At 41.6% G+C, this 22,932-nt stretch overlaps 1 protein-coding gene across 1 annotated transcript in view; it reads right to left on the reverse strand.

Moving 5' to 3' along the window:
- The window catches only part of tll1 (tolloid-like 1), a 268,042-nt gene extending 246,744 nt beyond the window's left edge, over nt 1-21,298 (reverse strand). Inside the window, exon 1 of the mRNA XM_067991164.1 lies at nt 20,941-21,298. Within this exon, the coding sequence (XP_067847265.1) occupies nt 20,941-21,085 (145 nt within the window). The 5' untranslated portion in view covers nt 21,086-21,298. The remainder of the gene's footprint in view (nt 1-20,940) is intronic.
- Between the last annotated feature and the right edge of the window lie 1,634 nt (nt 21,299-22,932).

Here is a 22,932-nt window from a genome sequence, read left to right on the forward strand (position 1 = left end):
AATATGTGTAAACAGAGCAATTCTGAGTGGAAACCAAGAATTTTCAGTCTAAACACAAAGATCTTCCAGCCAAAAATTTGTCTGAGAGAAATGAGTGCCTGCTGCAATAACTGACCTTTTATCCCCATCTGTTAAACAGGGATTTAAAGGTCCAAATGGCTGCTGGCTGAAACCCGACTACTTTCCCATGGCATGCTTCACACAACATGAGAAACTTTAAGCACTTGAATCACTGCTTTAAATATCATCCCGCCGGCTTCCGGGTTCGGGAACAGCGCACGCAGCCCAATGACTCTGGGTCGTGCGCGTTTTTCAGTGTGTTAGATCTGGGATTTCTGCCCGCTCCACAAAGACCTGATTTTCTTTCCCCCCCCCCCCCCCCTGCCCCCAACACACCCACACTTTTCTTTTAAAATCGTGCCCCATATAGCTGCACACAAGGATCAAAAAAAATCTCAATTTAATTATAGGCCAGTTATTTTACTCGTTTTGTGTCATGAAACAAAATTGATGAACTGATGGCCCTCATATTTTAGCAGTAATTTGAGATCACCTCCAGGAGGTAGTCTGATACATAGGAACAGGAGTAAGTCATTCAACCCCTCCAGCCTTTTTTTTTCATTTATGGGATGTGGCCGTCGCTGGCGAGGCCGGCATTTATTGCCCATCCCTAATTGCCCTAGAGAAGGTGGTGGTGAGCCGCCTTCTTGAACCACTGCAGTCCGTGTGGTGAAGGTTCTCCCACAGTGCTGTTAAGGATTTCCAGGATTTTGACCCAGCGACGATGAAGGAATGGCGATATATTTCCAAGTCGGGATGGTGTGTGACTTGGAGGGGAACGTGCAGGTGGTGCTGTTCCCATGTGCCTGCTGCTCTTGTCCTTCTAGGTGGTAGAGGTCACGGGTTTGGGAGGTGCTGTCGAAGAAGCCTTGGCGAGTTGCTGCAGTGCATCCTATGGCTGGTACACACTGCAGCCACTGTGCGCCAGTGGTGAAGGGAGTGAATGTTTAGGGTGATGGATGGGGTGCCAATGAAGTGGGCTACTTTGTCCTGGATGGTGTCGAGCTTCTTGAGTGTTGTTGGAGCTGCACTCATCCAGGCAAGTGGAGAGTATTCCATCACACTCCTGACTTGTGCCTTGTAGATGGTGGAAAGGCTTTGGGAAGTGAGGAGGTGAGTCACTCGCCACAGAATACCCAGCCTCTGACCTGCTCTTGTAGCCACAGTATTTATATGGCTGGTTCAGTTAAGTTTCTGGTCAATGGTAACCCCCAGGATGTTGATGGTGGGGGATTCGGCGATGGTAATGCCGTTGAATGTCAAGGGGAGGTGGTTAGACTCTCTCTTGTTGGAGATGGTCATTGCCTGGCACTTGTCTGGCGCGAATGTTACTTGCCACATATGGGCCCAAGCCTGTTCCGCCATTCAATTTGATCATGGCTGATCTGTATCTTAACTCCATCTACCCACCTTGGTTCTGTAACCCTTAATATCCTTGCCTAACACTTTGTCATCTTCACATCTCTGGTTTGAGACCACTTGTTATTTTTTTCACTAGTGGGAGATTGCTAGATAACCTTGCACTGTTCACACCAAAAACAGTGATCCTCAAATACAATGGGCAAAATTCTCCACCACTGAGGACACGGGTTCATCTATGTAAAAGTGGACACAGCCTTTAAATAGCAGCAATTAAAGGCCAATAAGCTGGATAATTAAAAATTACAAAATTGAGAGACAAAATTGGTAATTCTGTGACCTTGTCCCTATTCCATTCCTTTAGCTGTAATGTGTTACTGACACCATCAGCAGCAAAATCTTTCACTTGATAGTCACTATTGGAACAAGGTTAAAAAAGATACCCACTGAAACAAATACATAGTCCAATATCAGCAGAGAGCACAAAGCAATCTTCTTTTACCATGCAGTTCTAAGCAGGATGAACAATGGCCATCTTATATTAATTTGCAGCACAAAATGGACATCTTGGATTTTCCACCCATTGACTATAAATGGACATTAATTCTAGCACAATGAGTGGCTGGAAATCAATTTGAATAAATATTTTTATAGATGTATAAAACAACTGAGAAATAATGCTCAGAAGCTCCAACTTATTAGAATACTATATTTAGCAACAAACATACTCTGCTCATCTAATAAAGACAGAAATTGGTACCACCACCTTCTCAAGGGCAATTATGGATGGGCAATAAATGCCGGCCTCGCCAGCGACGCCCACATCCCATGAACGAATAAAAAAAAACTAGTTGTTCTTTTAAATCACAAGATGTCAACGGTCTTCTGTAAAACAATGTGGACTACAAATTTGTTCAAGCCCGTTTTCGGGTGCAGAATGGTTGGCACGCTCCCAGTGACTGTCGGAAGCCAGAAGCCGGAGACTCGGCCAAAATTGGGCCTCGGGCTTCATTTCATAGGCGCCTCCAGAGCAGGTCACCGGTTTGGAGTTTCCAATTTGGGGTGGCTGCTTCATCAGCAGCAGCCCTCAGGTAAGTCCTGAGTGGGGGGGGGGGGTGAGGAGAACAGGAGGGGGACAAGCACAGGTCGGTCATGGCCGACAGTAGTGCCCTAGAGCAGGGAGGAGCACTCCTGCTCCTCCTGTCTCCACATGAAGGTAAATGTAGAAAAAGAATTTATAGTTTTGTTGAGGCCTCCAATGGACCCTTTAAGGACCACTGGTTAGTCCGTTAGACTGTTAATCCTGAGCGGGGGAGTGTCCAGTACCTGCTCTACTTCAGGCAGATGGATTTCCAGCAGGGGTCCTCAATCAGGCATAAGGCCCCTGATTTGCATATGCAAGTGGCCTAATGCCTGTTTCAGGTGGGCCCCAGAGATGGTTGGAGAGGTGCCCATACCAATATGGAGGCACAGATCGGGCACGGGACGTTGTGCCCCAAAATTGGTCCTAACCCTAACACTAAAAAGGGCACATGGTGCCCCAATTTCTACCCTTGTGTCTCAACAACCAGCTCAACATGTGTACAGCAATGTACATTGCTCATTTATCTCACTCAACACCAAGTCAATTACTCAATTATTTAATTTACTGTTAATTAACAGTAATATTCAGTTATCTAGTACATATTCACTCATAACATACAACATCTATTTGTTGATGAGTCTTGCGTGCAGTATGTTCAAACACCAACCAATGATGCCTGGAGAGATGGATATGGATAGTTGCCTTCACCCTGTTAAGTTACTGATCCCAGACACTTTATATCGGGGAATGCCTGGGCCAACGTCAAGCATTCTCCACAGGAGGGAGGGAAAAATCTGAGTTAGAGCAAACACTAGGTCATGCTAGTGTGCTTCTTGGTGGGCAGCTCAGATTGACATTGGTGCAGAGCTAGGTGCAGGTCACCCATCTGTCCTAAAACCATAATTGTAAAAAACTTAGGAAAGGGAAGAAAATAATTTGAAAAAGAACAATTGTCCATCATACACACAAAAAAAAGAATGAGGGGGTAATTTTGACTTTGGATGACGGTGTACAACAGACGATATCGGGAGAGATGTATAACGGGCGACTGAATCCGATATTACCTGTTTTACACTATCACCCAAAGTCATAATTACCCTTTGAGTGTCCTGAATACAATTTTTTATCAAGGCTTATTTCATATTTGGATGGAAAAGTCTTGTCATTATTCCATCCACATCACTTTTCATACCATCAGTAGCAGAAGTGGAAGTAGCACCACTGCCCAAGGGGGTGGTGGAGGTAGATTCAACCATGGCCTTCAAAAGGGAACTTGGTAAGTACTTGAAAGGAAAACATTTGTGGGGCTAAGGGGATAGGGCGGGGGAGTGGGACTAGCTGGATTGCACTTGCACAGAACTGGCACGATGGGCCGAAAGGCCTCCTTCCGTGCTGTAACCTTACTATGATTCTATGATTCTAAGTTAAAACAGAAATGAATGCTGGGAATCTGAAATAAAAATAGAATGTTCTGGACACACATAGCAGGTCAATCAGCGGTCGTAAGAGAAATTAGTTAACATAACCATTTGCTAGAACTCAGAACTGGCTTTTCTCAAAAACGTAAGTAAGAATTTTATTGTTAGACTGCTCCCAATCTGGCTGAAAATATTAACAGTAAATTATAATACACGGGAACTCTCAGTACAAGACAACTTTTTATATCTTTTAAAATGTACCACAATCCTGACCAGTACATTTTTTCCTTCACTATGAACAGTCTGGGCATCTTTAGTTTACACAGAAGGGTGATTTTTTTTTATATAAGGAACAAAGTTTGTTTTCTAGAAAAATACAGTGGTGAATGGTTGCCCACGGGTGTTTTTATAGAGAGTAAACTTCATTCCCTATTTAAAAAAAGTTCTGTTTAACCTAAGAATGCATAGACTGTACATAGTAAAGGAAGAAATGTGTTGGTCAGAAATGAAACATCCATTCTACTGCAAATGGACTCATATCCTTAAACAGGTTAAAAGTCTGTCAATCTGCTGCTCATCACATTTCCAGTCAGAGAGTGAACTACCAGATAAAACATACAGGATCAGTGAATATACTCTTGCCGATAACAACATTTTGTGGGGTATAGCGAATAACAAACAAAGCACACACATTTGTTAAAAACAGCTGAACTTGTATTGTAAAAATTAAACTACAAATGCTAGGAAAATTCACAGTAGATCTGACAACATCTTTAAAAAGAAAAGACAAGTTAACATTTTGGGCGTAACTCACCAGACCATCTTCCTCAGTCTTGTGCTCCCAGTTTACGTAACCTACTCTACACACTTCCTGTTGCCATTAACAAGCTGACAAACTGCCACAGAACACGTAAGGGTAATGGGATGAAAATTGAATGGGTTCTACAACATGCAGCCAAACCATTCCGCTGGATTATGCCTAGGCAGTGATGACAAAAATTTACCCCATAGTCTACCAGAGCTAATGGATAGCTACATCTATTACAAAACATAACAGGTGGGGTCTCTAATTAGGTTATGGAGGAAAAAACAAAATTGATCAAACCGTACAAAATTACTTTTGGGGACCTTTATATTTAATGGTTTATTTTGGAGATTGAAAGTGCAGTGTCCTTCAGTTTTCTCAAAACTCAATTTTTCTTCACATTTAGGTAGGAGCTATTTGAAAAATAAAAACTGTGGGCCAAGTTTTCGTCTTCACCACATGGACAGTAATCTGAGCCTTGGCTCAGTGGTAGTGCTCTTGCCTGAGTCAGAAGGTTATGGGTTCAAATCCCACTTCAGAGACATGACCATCTAATCCAGGCTGACACCTCAGTGCAGTACTGAAGGAGCGGTGCCAACATTCAGATGAGAAGTTATACCAATGCACTGTCTGCCTTCTCAAGTGGACGTGAAAGATCCCATGGCACTATTCGAAGAACAGCAGGGGAGTTCTCCCTGGTGTCCTGGCCAACATTTATTCCTCAACCAATACACTAATACAGATGATCTGATCATTTATCTCAATGTTTGTGGGACCTTGATGTATGCAATTAGCTGTCATGTTTCCCTACATTACAACAGTGACTAAATTTCAAAAGTACTTCATTAGCTTGGAAATGTTTTGGGATTTCATGAAGATGAGAAAGGCACTATATAAATACAAGTTCTTTATGTCTTTACAGAGATCACCACATTTTTAATATTCTTTTTGTATTTATGTGCTTAAACAAAGAATTTTATTGTGTCATACATTGCGATAATCAGACTAATTAAACTAGGTCATTTGATAGGGATTGACCTTACAAGGTTTATTTTTACTACTTTTCTCAGGATGCGGATAACAAGTGGCAAGGCCATTTTTATTGCCTATCCCTTGTTGCCCTGAGAAAGTGGTGGTGGGCCTTCTCCTCGAAACACTGCAGTCCTTGTGGTGATGGTGCTTCCTCAATGGTGTTAGGTAGGGAATCCTAGTAGTGATGAAGGAACAACGTTTTTGTCCAAGTCAAGATGATGTGTGACTTGAAGGGGAACTTGTAGTTGATGGTGTTCCCATGATCGTCCTGGTCTTGTCTTTCTTGTTGGTAAAGTTCGAGGGGTTGAGAGGTACTATTAAAGTAAGCTTGGTGAGCTGATGTAGTGCATCCTATAGATAGTTGTTATGGATGCACCCATCCTGGTGAGTATGCCATCACACTCTTGACTTGATCCTTGTAGATGGTGATGTGGCTTTGAGGGCTCAGGAGATGAGCAACCCGTCACAGAGTACCCAGCCTCTGCCCTGCACTTGTAGCCACGATGTTGCCACGGTTGGTCCAGTTAAGCTGCTGGTCAGTGATGACCCTCAATGTGTTGATGGTGAGGAACTTGGCAAAGGTGGTGTTTTTGAAGGGAGAAGTGATTGTGCCTTTTCTTATTGGAGATGGTCATTAGCTGGCACTTGTGTGGTATTAATGTTACTTGCCACTTGACAATCTAAGCTTGGAGGTTATCTAGGTCCTTCTGTCGACTAGCATGGGCTGATTTATTTCAGGAAATATATCAGGAAACTAAAATCTATTTACAATTTGAATGCAAACAGTGGCAAAGATAAGTAAAATTAAAAAAACAAACAATTTTTACAAAGATAATCATATTGAGAAACTTTCCTTATCATATTCACATGAGGATTTTGCAATTTGTTCCTGAAATAGGACAGCATTTCATCCCTGGTTTGCTTTGACTTTCAAATGTGTTTCCCACAGAGAAGCTGCCACTGCAAGAGCTCATTTAGCAGAGGGTGCTGTTTCTGGAGACTGTAATGTACTGCAAATGGCCTTTGATTCCTTGATCCATTACATTATAAAAACTCTTCCCCATCAAACTAGTTCATTTAGCCTTATTAGTATAATACATTATAGAGTAAAATGAAATCTTTAATTCAAGTATATAACAATCAAATTAGGATTTGTAATACCTTGCCTCTTTGCACCCAGCACATTGTTCATTAGGATTCCAGTGTTTTTTAAAGTGGTCTATTAACAGATTAGTAGCTGCAATGATGGGAACAGGACTATGGACTGGAAAAGTAAACACAGAAGAAATGTCCCTTAATGTGTACATCGAATAGATTCTCCTAAATGAAGGGAACATCTGCCTTAAGATAAACTGCATGCTTAACAGCAGTATATACTTACTGCAGAGCTTCATAATCACTACACTTAAAATAATAGTGTTAAAGTGCTCATAGACTTTTGGCATAATGCCAAAAGAACACGTGTTGCTGTTGTACAGTGTTTGGATTATTTGAAGAACTCAGCAATATGCATTTATGTTTACATTTGACAAAGAAGTGCTGCCAATGTTCCTATCCTGGTGTTCGCTATCTCTCTTTCGTTCCCATTTGACTATAGATCAGGGTGTACAGCCTGTTACTGGTAGCGAATTCACATAGGTGGATCATTGAGGGAGTACATTGGCCGCCCACAGCATCACCTATAGGTCTGCATGATGCATGCATACAATTCATTAAATGAAAATAAACAAATTCAATGTTTAAATATAACAAAACATACCGCAGTTTTGGGAAAGGTGAGAGACAAAACATGTTAAACAGAGGATTTTCTTCAACATAAGAATGTCTAATGTCCTGTTGTCTGTTATGAAAATTGGATGAAGGTGCTGGCTAGCAGTTGCACTGAAACAATCAAATCTTTACTCTGTCACAAGACCATGTCTTGGAAATAGGCTTACTTGGAAGATCTCCCGTAAAGTTGAAAAGACATCAGTTGTGGCACACTACACTTCTGGCGATAGTTTTCCAAAATAAGTTGCACGAAACCAGCTGTATTATAATGGACATATTAGTGGTAATTTTGGATTGGCTACTGTTTACATGAAATTATTCCCCCGCCCCCAAATATATTTATTTGTGGAAACAAAAAATGATCACTATATTTTCTTTACTAGGCTAAGTTCTGAAAGCTATATGTAAATAACTGCACCAAGCTATGAGGACAATTTGACAGATCTTCTGCAGAACTTAGTTCTATTGGAACATTCCTATATTTTTGTTCCATACATAAATATAAAAGTAAACCGAGAAAGATTCCACCGATGGCTCAGCTAGTTAAGGTAGTGAAAACCATCACTTCCGAGTTCCCCTCCAAATCTCACACCATTCTGACTTAGACATGTATCGCCGTTCCTTCAACATTGCAGGGTTAAAATCCTGGAACTCGTTACCTAACAGCATTGTGGGAGCACCTTCACCGCACAGACTGCAGCGGTTCAAGAAGGCAGCTCACCACCGCCTTCTCATAGCAACTAGGGATGGGCAATAAATGTTAGCGATACCCACATCTCAAGAATTAATAAATAAAAACTGAGCTACAATGGTCTCAACATCCCTTGAATAAGGAGAAGAATATCAGGCAGGATTCCAACTCCTTATCAGTATCTAGCACCCCTTCTGGAAGTGGGCTTATATGGACATCGGGTGAGAACAAGCTCAGGCTGTGCTGTGATGCCTCCAGTGGTGATACAGCCGGATGAGACTCACTGTCAAGGGTTACAAATGAAGAAAGGTCACTTGGGCAAGGTACTAGGCAGCACCCAACACTAAGGGACTGTACCCCAGCAAGGAGACAACTCCTTCTCTTCTGGAGAGGAGAAAATTAATGGAAATATGAGGGGGAGAAAAACAGAGTTCTTCCAAATAAGCAAGAAACTAATTATTAGACAGAATCATTTGAGAGATAATGAATACAGAATAGGAGCAGAGATAGCATTCTTTGTCAAGATCACAGATCAGCCATGATCTTATCAAATGGCGGAGCAGGCTCGAGGGGTTGAATGGCCTACTCCTGTTCCTATGTTCCTAAATGAGAACAGAAAATGCTCACTATTGCAAATTACTCCATGGAGTGCAAGATGCAGGTGCAAGCCTGCAATTCCCCATACGGTGAGTTTCCAGTGTCAGCTGTGCGATCAGGGACAGGTGACAGACAAAATCTGTCACTTTCCCACAGGATAAAATTGTAAGATGAGTCACCCTGAGCCACCAGTGTGGGACTAAAGAGCTGCAGTGACCAATGTGATGAAAAGAGAAAGAGGGTGAAGCTGAAATAAACCAGAAAGGAGGAAAAGAAATACAAAATGTATATCAAAAGGCTGATTTTACAAATGTAGGATCCCAACAAGAAACCTCACACACATATCTGGAAAGCACGGGTGCACTTCCCACAATACCAGGAGCATGTGTTCATCAAATTGGCCCTTGAACGATTATACTTGTCAGTGTAGTTTGTAATGGAATTGTGTGTATTACCAAGTGACAGAAAATAGTGAGTGTAAAAACTCAGATCTATAACATAAATCAGAGCAAAGTTCCACTCTATTCCATCAACTTGCCTTTACCAATAATCTCCAAAAACATCCACTACTGCATCAGTGCACCATTTTCAGTTTCTAAACCCATTAATCCTTGTCACCTCTCCAAGAGAGACTGTCGATTAGTGTTAAATTAAAACCAGCTACATGCAGACTCATGGAACTACACTGACTTCAATGGAAATAAAAAGCGAGAGAGATGTAAAACGGGCTGATGATTCGCTATTGCCCGTTTTATACTATCGTGCAAAGTCAAAATTACCCCGAAGGAGTCTTAAGGAGAGGACAGGAGAAAACTGGAGGAGGAAAAAAAACTCATGAACAAAATCAATGTCCTTCTTAATACTGTACAAGTTTTTGCAAATTAATTACTAGCTTGTTCTCAACGATTGGTATGGCAATTCTTTTGCAAACCTAGCTGAGGATAACAATTGATAATGTGCACCATGAAGAATTCCCAGATCACAGCCACAATTCTATATGTTTTCCACCCTTGTTTTCAAAACAAGCTATAAGGACATCGGGTGAGAACAAGCTCAGGCTGTGCTGTGATGCCTCCAGTGGTGATACAGCCAGATGAGACTCACTGTCAAGGGTTACAAATGAAGAAAGGTCACTTGGGCAAGGTACTAGGCAGCACCCAACACTAAGGGACTGTACCCCAGCAAGGAGACAACTCCTTCTCTTCTGGAGAGGAGAAAATTAATGGAAATATGAGGGGGAGAAAAACAGAGTTCTTCCAAATAAGCAAGAAACTAATTATTAGACAGAATCATTTGAGAGATAATGAATACAGAATAGGAGCAGAGATAGCATTCTTTGTCAAGATCACAGATCAGCCATGATCTTATCAAATGGCGGAGCAGGCTCGAGGGGTTGAATGGCCTACTCCTGTTCCTATGTTCCTAAATGAGGTCCATTTTGAAATATAGGAATTCCACCCAGTGTCACCCTATAAGAAGGGTGAATCGTCTCAGTTCTCTAAACAGAGTTTTATGAGGAATTTTAAAAAGTGACCAAGACAACACTAGTAAATGCAATGCTGGCTGAATTTTACGTGTTCCCTTTGTGCAGCAGTTATTCTTGCAACTAGCCGAAATTAGTCACTATCTTAAAAACAAAAGCAATGCATTAAAAATACTGCTGAATTTGTCACAGCCCAGAGCAAGTCAACAGCAGTCACACCACCAGTGGTTGACTTAGAGAGCTAGAATCTAGGTAAATGCATCTGGATGATTTGTTATTGCCACTATTGTGTTACTGCCAAATTGTGGAGATTTGTGTTTCTATATATTTTAATTTGCTTTGCTATAATTTCCCAATTTCATTTCAGCAATTTTGATGCAGAAAAAAAAAGATTCTGAGAGCAGCCTGTGTAAATGACCTGTAATCTAACCAAATTGTGATTTCATCGATTTTGTGCTTGAACAACATGACATTTCAACACTTATCTCTTATGTCTTATGTTAATGTGCGATCCATGGTGCTTTATGGTACTTTCTCACTACCGAACCACTTTTACCAAGTAAATGACATTACCATTCGGCTCTGATAAGCGACGCTGAAAAGTTTCTCACCAGCTGCTGGATCAATCAATCATTTAAAGCAAAAGCAAAATACTGCACATGCTGGAAATCTGAAATAAAAACAAAAAAACCTAGTATATCTGCTTTAAATGATGCTGTTCTGATAAAAGGTCATCGACCTGAAATGTTAACTCTGTTTCTTTCTTCACAGATGCTGCCTGACTTGCTGAATATTTCCAGATTTCCAGCATCCGCAGTACTTTGCTCTGGCTTTAAATGATTGATTGATCCAGCAGCTGGTGAGAAACTTTTCAGCATTGCTTATCAGAGCTGCTCGGTAATGTCATTTTTAAAACATTAGTCACAATTTTTTAAATATTAAAAATTAAATGTCATACAAGGATTTGCTGCAGGTATCAGTTTTGACCCCTTTAAGCAATCAATAAACCAATAGTAGCTGCTTACTGTGAAATACATTCCAATGCCTCTAAGCAATCTTAAGGCATCTGAATTTCAGATGAATTAGTTTGAACAGCATCTTTGAACTAATAAGGCTGATAAGACCCTCTCTTGCAGTACTGCATAGCTATAAATCTCAACAATTTTGCTGACATTGTTCTCATGTGAGTACCAAGATATGCACTATCAGCCACCAACAGTCAAATGAAAAAGGATTAAAATTATTTTAAAGGACAGTTCCCATACATATCATACAGCTATATTTTCAAACGATTTCACACAAGTATTATTTTAACAAGTGTTCCAAAATTTCCTCATAAAAGGAAGGACATGATGAAAGGATAAACACACAAATGGATATGATCTCACATATCAGATCTGCAACTGGGGTTTGCATTTTAATGACCAAATCAGCATGCATATTCTAGATGTTAGATGTTTTTCACTCTCTAGCATATTTTGTAAAGTTTGATCTATCTACTTTTTACTATAATGTCAGAAATAGTATTATATGCAGGAGACAGAAGTTTACATCACAAAAAAAAATCCACTCAATGTTAACATATGATATGGTGAATTTTAGGCCGCTGGATAGACAAAACACAGCGCTGCTTGGTGACAAACCCATTTTATTTTCTACTGTCAGATTCTATGTTGTTTGGCATAGAGAATGGTCCACACCACAGCTTTGATAACATTCATCATTATGTTACGTGGCTCGGTGTTAAATTTTGTTTGATAACGCTCCTGTGAAACGCCTTGGGACGTTTTACTATTTCAAAAGCACTATATAAATGCAAGTTGTTATTGTTGTTATGAACAAATGTCTTGTTGGATGTTTGTCCTGATTTCAGGTAGGGAAATAATCCGCCAATTCTTAACAACACATTACTCTCCTAGTGACAATAACCAATGAATACACGTGTATAAAACATATGTTTTGTACAACACCAATCTTACTTTCCCTGCCCCTCTCTGTGTAGAAATGTGGGCTATCTGATTAGCACTGGACAGATCATTGCTATTAGAACTAAGGCCTGGTAAAATCAGATTAAAATGGAATTGCCATAAACAATTTAAAAGTTGTATTAGTTTAATACAGTGCACAGTGGTGATTTCAAAAACCACATTAGCCCCATTTACATCTAGCCTGGTGCTCAACAATTCATTTTAACTTGAGGTGCAGTGGTCAATGCAAACTAGGAATGAGTTTGGAATCAAGTTCTGCATTCAAATCTTTGCTCAAAATGAGCATTTGTAGTTTTTTTCTTATTATTTTGCCACTCTGCTCTGTTTGGATCTAAACTAAGCTTTATTAGGTTTAGGACTAGATGAAATTGTGTTATTATTGTTGTTGTTATTTGTAATGGTGGAAGTGCAAATATGGAGCTAAACCAATTTATTATTTAAATCAGTTAACCTAGTCATTCAAATTTGATGAATTGCACTCATTTCAAATTAACCTAAATCACCAATGTGAAGTTGTTCAAACATCATTGTATAAATGTTACCAAAGGCCATGTCAGAAATTTAATCTTGGTTTACAGCATAGTAGAACTCCTACACATTGAGTAATATAACCTGAAATCCCAAGTGACCTCCTACATTCAAAATGACACTACATTTAGATAAAGAGAGTTCTAATATGGTTATGTCACTAATGCATGTAGGGAATAGTATCATTGATAGCTTACCAATAATCATGTGTAGTGTGACAATTGGAGCTTTGGAACACTGATATTGTTAGCTTGAAGGAACACAAGAATGGACATCAAATCTTAAACCCACCAGCTACTCCCAGTCAGTACCCTGCAAGAGCCTCAGTTACTCGCGTATCTCTTTAAAGTAACCCCACTAACCCTTGGGCGAATAATGTTGAGTTTGCATTCTACTGCAAATAGGGAATAATTCAGCTCTAAACCAAAGTGATTTAAAATGGAGTCATTCATGAAAATGGGGGTGAAATTTTCTTCAGCTTTGCTCTAGGGCCTAGTGTGTAAAATAACATACGCTTATGCTATTAGGACAGGAGAAATTCTCAAACTTCTAAAGAAAATCTGGTCTGTGACAGAATTCAGAACTGACATATATTTAGTTTCAGGTGCACTCAGAACAATTATCATACATTTAAAAAAATAGCAATCGTGAAAAGAATCATAAAATGACAAAGCCATAATTTGAAAGTACAGCACTATGTAATTTACAGAAGACAGTGATAAAGGACATTGGGAGATATGGTAAATGGATGAGAAGACTGTGTTTAGTAAATGATAACAGAAAAGAATAGTGAACATATTTGTAAAAGATTAAAGTGAATCTGCTGCAGTACACTCAGGGGCCTAAAAGAAAACTGCTGTGATTGATAATGCAGGCATGGTCTGGTATGTTTACAAACAAGTATTAAAATGTATTAAAAATTTCAAATGCAATCTATCTGACCTGCATGTATACATTAGAAAATTAAGGTGCATCACATTTGATAAAGTAGGCTTTAACTTTGTATTGTTGAAGGTAAATTTGTTGCTAATTTGCACATTGTACCTTTAGCATAACAAAATAGTAAATGTTTTCAAATTTACCACTTAAAAAATCCCTATCACTTATTAGGAAAAAACACACTGTTCTGGAACCACTTCTGTATCTTTGTCAAGCTTGAGACCTTCAAACCCTGTGTTGGCTGTGACAGTGAATTCTCACCTACCTGCAGCCAAACACTGTTTCCTCAAGCAAATCATAGAATGTGATGTGCTGTCCCTGTATATGACCCAGAAACAGGGCGGAGAGAGATGGGGTTAGTCTGAGTTGAGGCCAGAAGCACAACTATGCGCACATACATTTTTAAATCATTTGCTTTAATTATAGATACCCTACAGAGTTCGTATGAGAATAGTTCGTAAAAAGCCTTACAAGGGGTGATTGAAATTTCAGATACCTTTATTTGCATACAAGCAGATCTCTGAAAGGGAGAAAAAAGCCTAACAAGGGGTGACCAAAAATACCGAAAATTTGAGAAATTCAGTGAAGGACTAACAAGTAGATGGAGCAAAGATATATGTTGAAGTTTGGGAGTTGCCCTCACACAGAGCAATACTTATTCTATTTCAATAAAGAGACACTAGTTTTGAAAGTATGCCACGGGATCCTACCATCCAAATATATAGGGTGTTAATTTGACATACCTCTCTCCACTGTTTTAGCGGAGGCATTAAGCAATTTTTTAAACAGGTTACCATTCCTACACTGGTATTCACAGTGAACTTTCTGGGTCACTGTCTTTATGCCAAAATAGGATGAAGAACCAAGAAGCTAACATCACTGGGCTGTAATGGTGTAATGACGATTGCCTGATGTATCGGCACGAATTGTTTCATCTGGTGTAAAAGTTCTGAAAAGTGGCCAGGGAACAGGTTATTTTAGATCTTGTCTTGTGTAATCAGACTGAGTTAATTAGTAATCTCATAGTAAGGGACCTCTGGGGAAGAGTGATCATAATATGATAGAATTTCATATTGAGTTCGAGAGCGACATACTTAAATCCGAAACTAGAGTCTTAAACTTAAACAAAGCCAATTACATAGGTATGATGGGCCAGTTGGCTAAGGTTGATTGGGAAATTAGATTAAAAGATATGATGGTAGATAAGCAATGGCGAACATATAAAGAAATATAAGAAATAATTCATAATTCTCAATGAATATACATTCCCTTAAGGAATAAAAACTCCATGGGAAAAGTGGTTAACTTAAGAACTTAAGGATAGTGTTAGATTAAAAGAGACTTATAATGTTGCCAAGAAGAGTAGTAAGCCTGAGGTTTTGGGTGAGTTTTAGAAACCAGCAAAGGATGACCAAAAATTTGATAAAGAGGGAGAAAATAAAATATGAGGGTAAACTAGCAAGAAATATAACAACAGATTGTAAAAGCTTCTACAAGTATGTAAAAAGGAAGAGAGCAGTGAAAGTAAATGTGGGTCCCTTAGAGACTGAGACAGGAGAAATTATAATGGGGAATAAGGAAACGGCAGAGATGTTAAACAAATATTTTGTATCTCGTCACAGTAGAAGAGACAAAAAACATACCAGAAATAGTGGGGAACCAAGGGTCTAATGAGAATGAGGAAATTAAAGTAATTAATATTAGTAAGGAAAAAGTACTGGAAAAATCAATGGGACTAAAAGCCGACAAATCCCCTGGACCTGATGGCCTACATCCTGAGGTTCTAAAAGAGGTGGCTGCAGAGATAGCGGATGCATTGGTTACGATCTTTCAGAATGCCCTAGATTCTAGAACGGTCCCAGTGGATTGGAAGGTAGCAAATGTAACACCACTATTCAAGAAAAGAGGGAGTAAGAAAACAAGAAACTACAGGCCAGTTAGTCTAATCGAGAAAATGCTGAAATCTATTATTAAGGGTAATGGGGCACTTAGAAAATCATAATATGATTAGGCAATATAAAGGGAAATCATGTTTGATAAATCTGCTGGAGTTTTTTGAGGATGTAACTAGCAGGTTAGATAAAGGGGAACCAGTGGATGTAGTATATTTGGATTTTCAGACTCCATGAGGAAAGGCAGCATCACCCTCATCTACAAGCGGAAGGGGGAGAGGGAAGAAATCAAAAATTGGCAACCCATCTCACTACTTAATGTGGACTACAAAATTCTGTCCAAGGTCATCACCAATTGGGTCAAGTCAGCCCTGGAGGTGGTGATCCACCCCGATCAGGCCTGCGCCGTACCCGGCAGGAAGATCTCTGATAGCCTGGCGCTACTCAGGGATACGATCGCCTACGTACAGGACAGGGGGGTGAACACCTGCCTGATCAGCCTGGACCAGGAGAAGGCCTTTGACAGAATATCCCACACGTACATGATGGACGTGCTCTCCAAAATGGGGTTTGGGGAGGGAATCCGAAATTGGATCCAACTGCTCTACACAAACATTAGTAGCGCAGTTTCAATCAATGGGTGGGAATCAGAAAGCTTTCCGATCAAATCTGGAGTCAGGCAGGGCTGTCCTCTCTCCTCCGTCTTGTTCGTGTGTTGCATCGAGCCCTTTGCTGAGTCCATCAGGAGGGATGCGGGCATAAGAGGGGTGACGATCCCAGGCAGCGGAGGCACTCAGGTCAAGGCCTCCCTGTACATGGACGACGTCGCCGTCTTTTGCTCGGATCAGCTGTCAGTCCGCGGATTGATGAGCATCTGCGACCAGTTCGAACTGGCCTCGGGGGCCAGGGTAAATCGTAGCAAAAGCGAGGCCATGTTCTTTGAGAACTGGACCGACCGATCTTTTGTCCCCTTCACCGTCAGGTCGGATTACCTGAAGGTGCTGGGGATCTGGTTCGAGGGGCCGGGGTGTGCACCAAAAACTGGGAGGAGCGTATTTCCAAGGTTAAACAGAAACTGGGACTGTGGGATCGACGATCCCTCTCGATCGTGGGAAAGAACCTGGTCATCAGGTGCGAGGTGCTCTCGGTGTTGCTGTACGTGGCACAGGTCTGGCCCATACCTCGCTCCTGCGCTGCAACAGTCGCCCGAGCCATCTTCCGCTTTGTCTGGAGATCAAAAATGGACCGTGTCCGCAGGGACACGATGTACAAGTCTCCAGAGAAAGGGGGGAAAGGCGTGCCTAACGTGGCCCTCATCCTGATGGCCACCTTTGTGTGCGGCTGCATCAAGCTGTGCATAGACCCTCGGTACGCAAACACAAAGTGTCACTACGTGCTGAGGTTCTACCTGTCCCCGGTGTTGAGAAGGATGGGCCTGGCCACGCTGCCACGGAACGCTCCATCCAGTTGGACCGTTCCACTCCACCTGTCATTCGTGGAAAAGTTTGTGCAGAAAAACACCTTTGACCACAAGGCGATCAGCAAGTGGTCCGCACGTAACACCCTCGAGACCCTGCGGGAAAAGGAGATGGTGGATCCTGTCGGTTGGTTCCCCAAGCAAACTGTCAATGTCATTTGGCAGAACGCCTCATCGCCAGAGCTTTCAAACAAGCACCAAGACCTAGCTTGGCTGGTGGTGAGAAGGGCCCTTCCCGTCAGATCCTTCATGCACTCCCGGACTCTCAGCGCCACCGCGCGCTGTCCCCGAGGAGGCTGCGGTGGAGACGAGACCGTCAGCCATCTCCTTCTGGAATGCGCCTTTGCAAAGAAGGTCTGGAGAGAGATGCAGTGGTATCTGTCCAGGTTCGTCCCGAGCAGTTCCGTAACACAGGATTCTGTGCTGTACGGGCTGTTCCCGGGGACGCACACTGAGACGGACATCAACTGCTGCTGGAAGACCATCAACTCAGTGAAAGACGCACTTTGGTCTGCCCGAAACTTGCTGGTCTTCCAGTGCAAGGAGCTATCCTCGACCGAGTGGTACAGACTGGCACATTCCAAGGTCCAGGACTATGTGCTCAGGGACGCACTGAGGATGGGTGCAGCCGTCGCAAAGGATCTGTGGGGAAAGGTGACCGTTTAGAGCCTTCCCGCCATTGTATACCGAGGGGCTGCAATCAGGGAAAAACCCCATCGGGCAGAATGTAAAATTCGAATTGATGGAATGCAACTGTAATGAATCTGTAATGAACCTGTAAAGAATCTGTAACGTACCTGTTATCAATAATCTGTATTGAGTGTAATGCAATGAGGCACCCGAGAGTGTCATGAACTGTAATTATGTCCAATGTGTTCATTGAACTGTATTTGATGTAACCTGCAAATTGTATGATCTGTATTGTGTACGTTTGGAATGTGATATGACAACTGTATTGTATGTATTGCTGCAAATTTTATGAATAAAGTATATTTTTTGGAAAAAAAAATTTGGATTTTCAAAAGGCATTCAATAAGATGCCAAACAAAAGGTTGTTAAACAAGATAAGGGCTCATGGGGATAATATATTAGCATGGATAGAGGATTAGTTAATGGACAGAAAACAGAGAGTAGGAATAAACGAGTCATTTTCAGGTTGGCAGGTTGTAACTAGTGGTGACCCAAGGTTGTAACTAGTGGTGCCACAAGCTATTTACAATCTATATTGATGACTTAGATAAAGGGATCGAGTATAATGTATCCAAGTTTGCTGACGATACAAAGCTAGGTGGGAAAGTAAGCTGTGAGGAGGACAAAGTGGGGGGGGGTGATTTTAAACCCCAAGAACGGATGGGTTGGGGGTGGATGGGAGTTGAAAATAGTTGTTTTTTGGGTCGCAACCACAACCCGGCTTTATTTCCAGGTTTAAAGTTGGCACGTAAAAGTACAGGCATCCCACTGGGAAATTTTGCGGTTGCGACCCTTAAAAACAACTATTTTCAATTCCCACCTGCCCCTACCCACCTGTTCTTAGGGTTTAAAAGCACCCCCAAAGAGTCTACAAAGGGATATAGGCAGGTTAAGTGAGTAAGCAAGAAGGCGGCAGATGGAGTATAATATAATGTGAGGTTATTCACTTTGGTAGGAAGAATAGAAAAACGGAACATCTTTTAAATGGTGAGAAAATATTAAATGTTGGCGTTCAGAGGGATTTGGGTGTCCTTGTACATGAAACACAGAAAGTTATCATGCAGCTACAGCAAGCAGTTAGGAAGGCAAAAGGTATGTTGGCCTTTATTGCAAGGGAGTTGGAATACAAGAGTAAGGAAGTCATGCTGCAATTGTACAGGGTTTTGGAGTACTGTGTATATTTTTGATCTCCTTACCTAAAGAAGGATATACTTGCCTTAGAGGGGGTGCAATGAAGTTTCACTAGATTGATTCCTGGGATGAGAGGGTTGTACTATGAGGAGAGATTGAGTAGAATGGGCCTATACTCTCTACAGTTTAGGAGAATGAGAGGTGATCTCATTGAAACATATAAGATTCTGAGGGAGCTTGACAGGGTAGATGCTGAGAGGCTGTTTCCCATGGCAGGAGAGTCTAGAATTAGGGGGCATAGTCTCAGGCTAAGGGGTCAGCCATTTAGGACTGTGATGAAGAGGGCTTTCTTCACTCAGAGGGTTGTGAATCTTTGGCATTCTCTACCTCAGAGGGCTGTGGATGCTCAGTCCTTGAGTATATTCAAGGATGAGATCAATAGATTTTTGGACTCTAAGGGAATCAAGGGATATGAGGATTGGGCGGGAAAATGGAGTTGAGGTTGAAGATCAGCCATGATCTTACTGAATGGTGGAGCAGACTCCACCGGCCATATGGTCTACTCCTGCTCCTATTTCTCATGTTCTTATGTCACATGAATCATACTGAAAAATGCTTGCCCCTTTAAAGCAATGCAGCTTATTGATATGCCAATGCACCTTGGTCTAATATAAATAATTACAGATCTGTATGCTAAAATTGGTCTTACAAATCTCATCAACACCTACCACAAAATTTCCAATGACCTGAATGAATCGGAGGCGATTCAACGCGTATTATTCTCAAATCTTTCGTCAGGAACAGCTGGAGATAAGCGCGCACCTCCCGCCAGAAACAAACAGCTGGAGATGAGCGCGCACCTCCCGCCAGAAACAAACAGCTGGAGATGAGCGCGCACCTCCCGCCAGGAACAAACAGCTGGAGATGAGCGCGCACCTCCCGCCAGGAACAAACAGCTGGAGATGAGCGCGCACCTCCCGCCAGAAACAAACAGCTGGAGATGAGCGCGCACCTCCCGCCAGGAACAAACAGCTGGAGATGAGCGCGCACCTCCCGCCAGAAACAAACAGCTGGAGATGAGCGCGCACCTCCCGCCAGAAACAAACAGCTGGAGATGAGCGCGCACCTCCCGCCAGGAACAAACAGCTGGAGATGAGCGCGCACCTCCCGCCAGAAACAAACAGCTGGAGATGAGCGCGCACCTCCCGCCAGAAACAAACAGCTGGAGATGAGCGCGCACCTCCATTCGGGAACACCTGGGATCCGAATAGTTCAATTAATCAAAATGCTGAAAAGGACAAAAAACTATCACTTACGTCAAACATAAAGGCAATGTTTATCATGTCGTCGCTTTAAACGTGAGCTGCAGACCCATGTGGTGCTGTCCCGTGAATCACACAGTGCACTGGGCACATGGGTGAAAACCGCACCGAGCCTTTAATTTTAACGCGTCATTTCGCCCCTATCCTACAGAGGCAACCTGTCAACCCTGTCAAAACATAACCTCACCCTCACTAACTAGAGCTAGAGTGAAGCTAGTCAGTCTCCTCAAGCAACACACAGCCTGCATGTTCTAACTGCTTCAAGTACTGGACAAGTTAGAATGAAATATTATTTTTCCAGTTAAATCTCGATTGGGATACTAACTAAATCCAAAACAAAACTTGCACCGCATTTGAAAAAACAAATCATCCCAATGCACGATAAAACGACCCACAATGGTCAGAAAGCGATCTAGGTTACTTTCCAGTTAATTTGAGCGTAGGTAACAATGCAAACTGCATAACGTCAGCAATAATCAGCAGTGTTCAGAAGCTCCCACATGAGGTGTAGTGATAAATAACTGCCAACAAATCCAGCTTTAGGAAGTGCAAGCCTAAATGTTTAACAAACCATTTCGTGCCAAGTACAACTTTCTGAATGCACTACTATTATCGTTTCAGACTTTTCGCTCGCATAAGGAGGGGGAAGAAATCAGTTGGTAGGATTCACTTACCAGCTTTACACGGGTCTTTATAATCAATGACCTCCGCCTTTTCTTCATCATAGTAATCATAAGCGTAATCGTATTCGAGTGCACTAATCCAGTGGAGTTTCCCAGATAGAGACAATCCGGTGAGTAACAGTGCAATTGCATTCATTTTTAAAAATATGTATTGATTAAATGCTGGTTGGGTTGATTGTGGAAAAACTACTCCATACAGTCTCGATATAGGATATATATGTATATATATTTAAATAAGGAAGAAGGCAGATGTAGACGGTGGAATATAGAAGGGTAATGCAAAGCCTATGTTGCTCAGAGGTCCGAAGAAGGTTTGATTCATGGCAGCTTTGTAAGTTGTAAATTGAGTTCCCCCCACCCCCCACCCCCACCCCCCCTTGCTATCAGTTCGTTGATTTGTTAATCCAGTCGATTTTTAACCTTCAGGATGGATGAGGTCGTTGTAGGAAGATAACGTCCAGTGTTCTGAACATCCACCCTGCAAAAGCACAGTAGAGCATAATTTAAACAAAGACCTAGACAGCTTCTGAGCAATGATGACATCCACTACAGAGGCAGAGTGCCAGCAATAGCACTTTTCTGCTAACTTACGAAAATCCTATAGGCATATAATAGTCGTCAGCAGACTCGAGCATCCTGCTTACTTATTCGTACAATCAGGGTCATCCGGACCAGTTTGATCGCTTTTCTTGATAAAAGCAAACTTCACAGTAACAGCAGCCACGTCGCGAGAAATAAATAAAAGCTAAGGTCATGGAATGGCTAAAGACGCCTCTCTGTCTCTAGCTGAGGAGCACAAGAGACTGGTTTTCAGTGATGAAACTAAACCCCAGTGAGAGAGGGAGGGAAATCCACAGCTGCTGCAGCAGCTGATTGTAGTTTCTTACGAAGTGATAGTTCAGTAGAAAAATATATCGTCTTTTCCCCCACTTTCCCGATGAAACACCGAAAACAAAAGGGGAATGTATCTTTTAACTGTACAAATTATATACAAGTATCGTTTTACTTTGGCTTTGTATACCTTAATCTGTATATGAAACTTATAGCAACCTACACCTGTCAAATATTATGATTTTCTTGCTTCTTTTCCCCCGCCAATTTCTCTCTCCTCCCCTGGGCTAGGGTTCCACAAGCACTGCATACGCTTTGATGTACATTTATGCGTGAGCGCAGACAGTGAGTGTCAGCAGGCAATTAGACTGCTGGGGGCATCACAGCCAACCTAAATTTTAATCTTACCCTACATGAACATTTCCAGAAAGGGCAAAATGGATTGCAATCAGGAGCAGGAAGCCCAATCAGTTCTTCTCCCTAATCCAGCACAACTGATGCCGATTGTATTGCCCTACCACTGTTATTGCTAAGGTCAGCTAACTCGGCACAGACAGGGTTTCAAACCTGGCATCTTCCTAATCTGCATGGTTTAGCAACTTCCTGCCTTAACAAGTGGACCATCAGGGCAGTATAATCACATACTTTATCCAAAAAGTGTACATCATTTCAAAAGTAGTGGAAGCTTTCAAATGAGCAAAATACTTAGAAATGTACATATTGTTGATTTCTGTAATAGAATTAATGTTTTTGATGGTGATACTTCAATGGCATCTTGATATAACATAAGAATTCACATTTATATAGCGTCTTTCACAACCTCCCAAAGCCAACTAAGTACATAAATAAAGATGTACAAATACACTACCAACTCCAACCACAAAACCAAGTTAGCGATGTATTCATCCAGATTAAATTGTAGGGTTACAGGTTGTGCGTGGAGAGACCAGTGGTTCACGCAGAAAAAACAAGTGGTGCCAAATATATAATGCACAAGTGCCATGGGACAAGTGATGTATAGCACGGTGGATGTTGATGGTTTATTTTTGTAAGTCACTGGACTCCTTATATGTTGTTCATATAATTGGGAGATTTTATACTAATACATATATACATAATTATGTATTAGGCCTAATTTTGACTGTTTTAGCT

The sequence above is a fragment of the Heptranchias perlo genome, chromosome 1, assembly GCF_035084215.1.
Source record: "Heptranchias perlo isolate sHepPer1 chromosome 1, sHepPer1.hap1, whole genome shotgun sequence".
In the NCBI taxonomy this organism is placed as follows: domain Eukaryota; kingdom Metazoa; phylum Chordata; class Chondrichthyes; order Hexanchiformes; family Hexanchidae; genus Heptranchias; species Heptranchias perlo.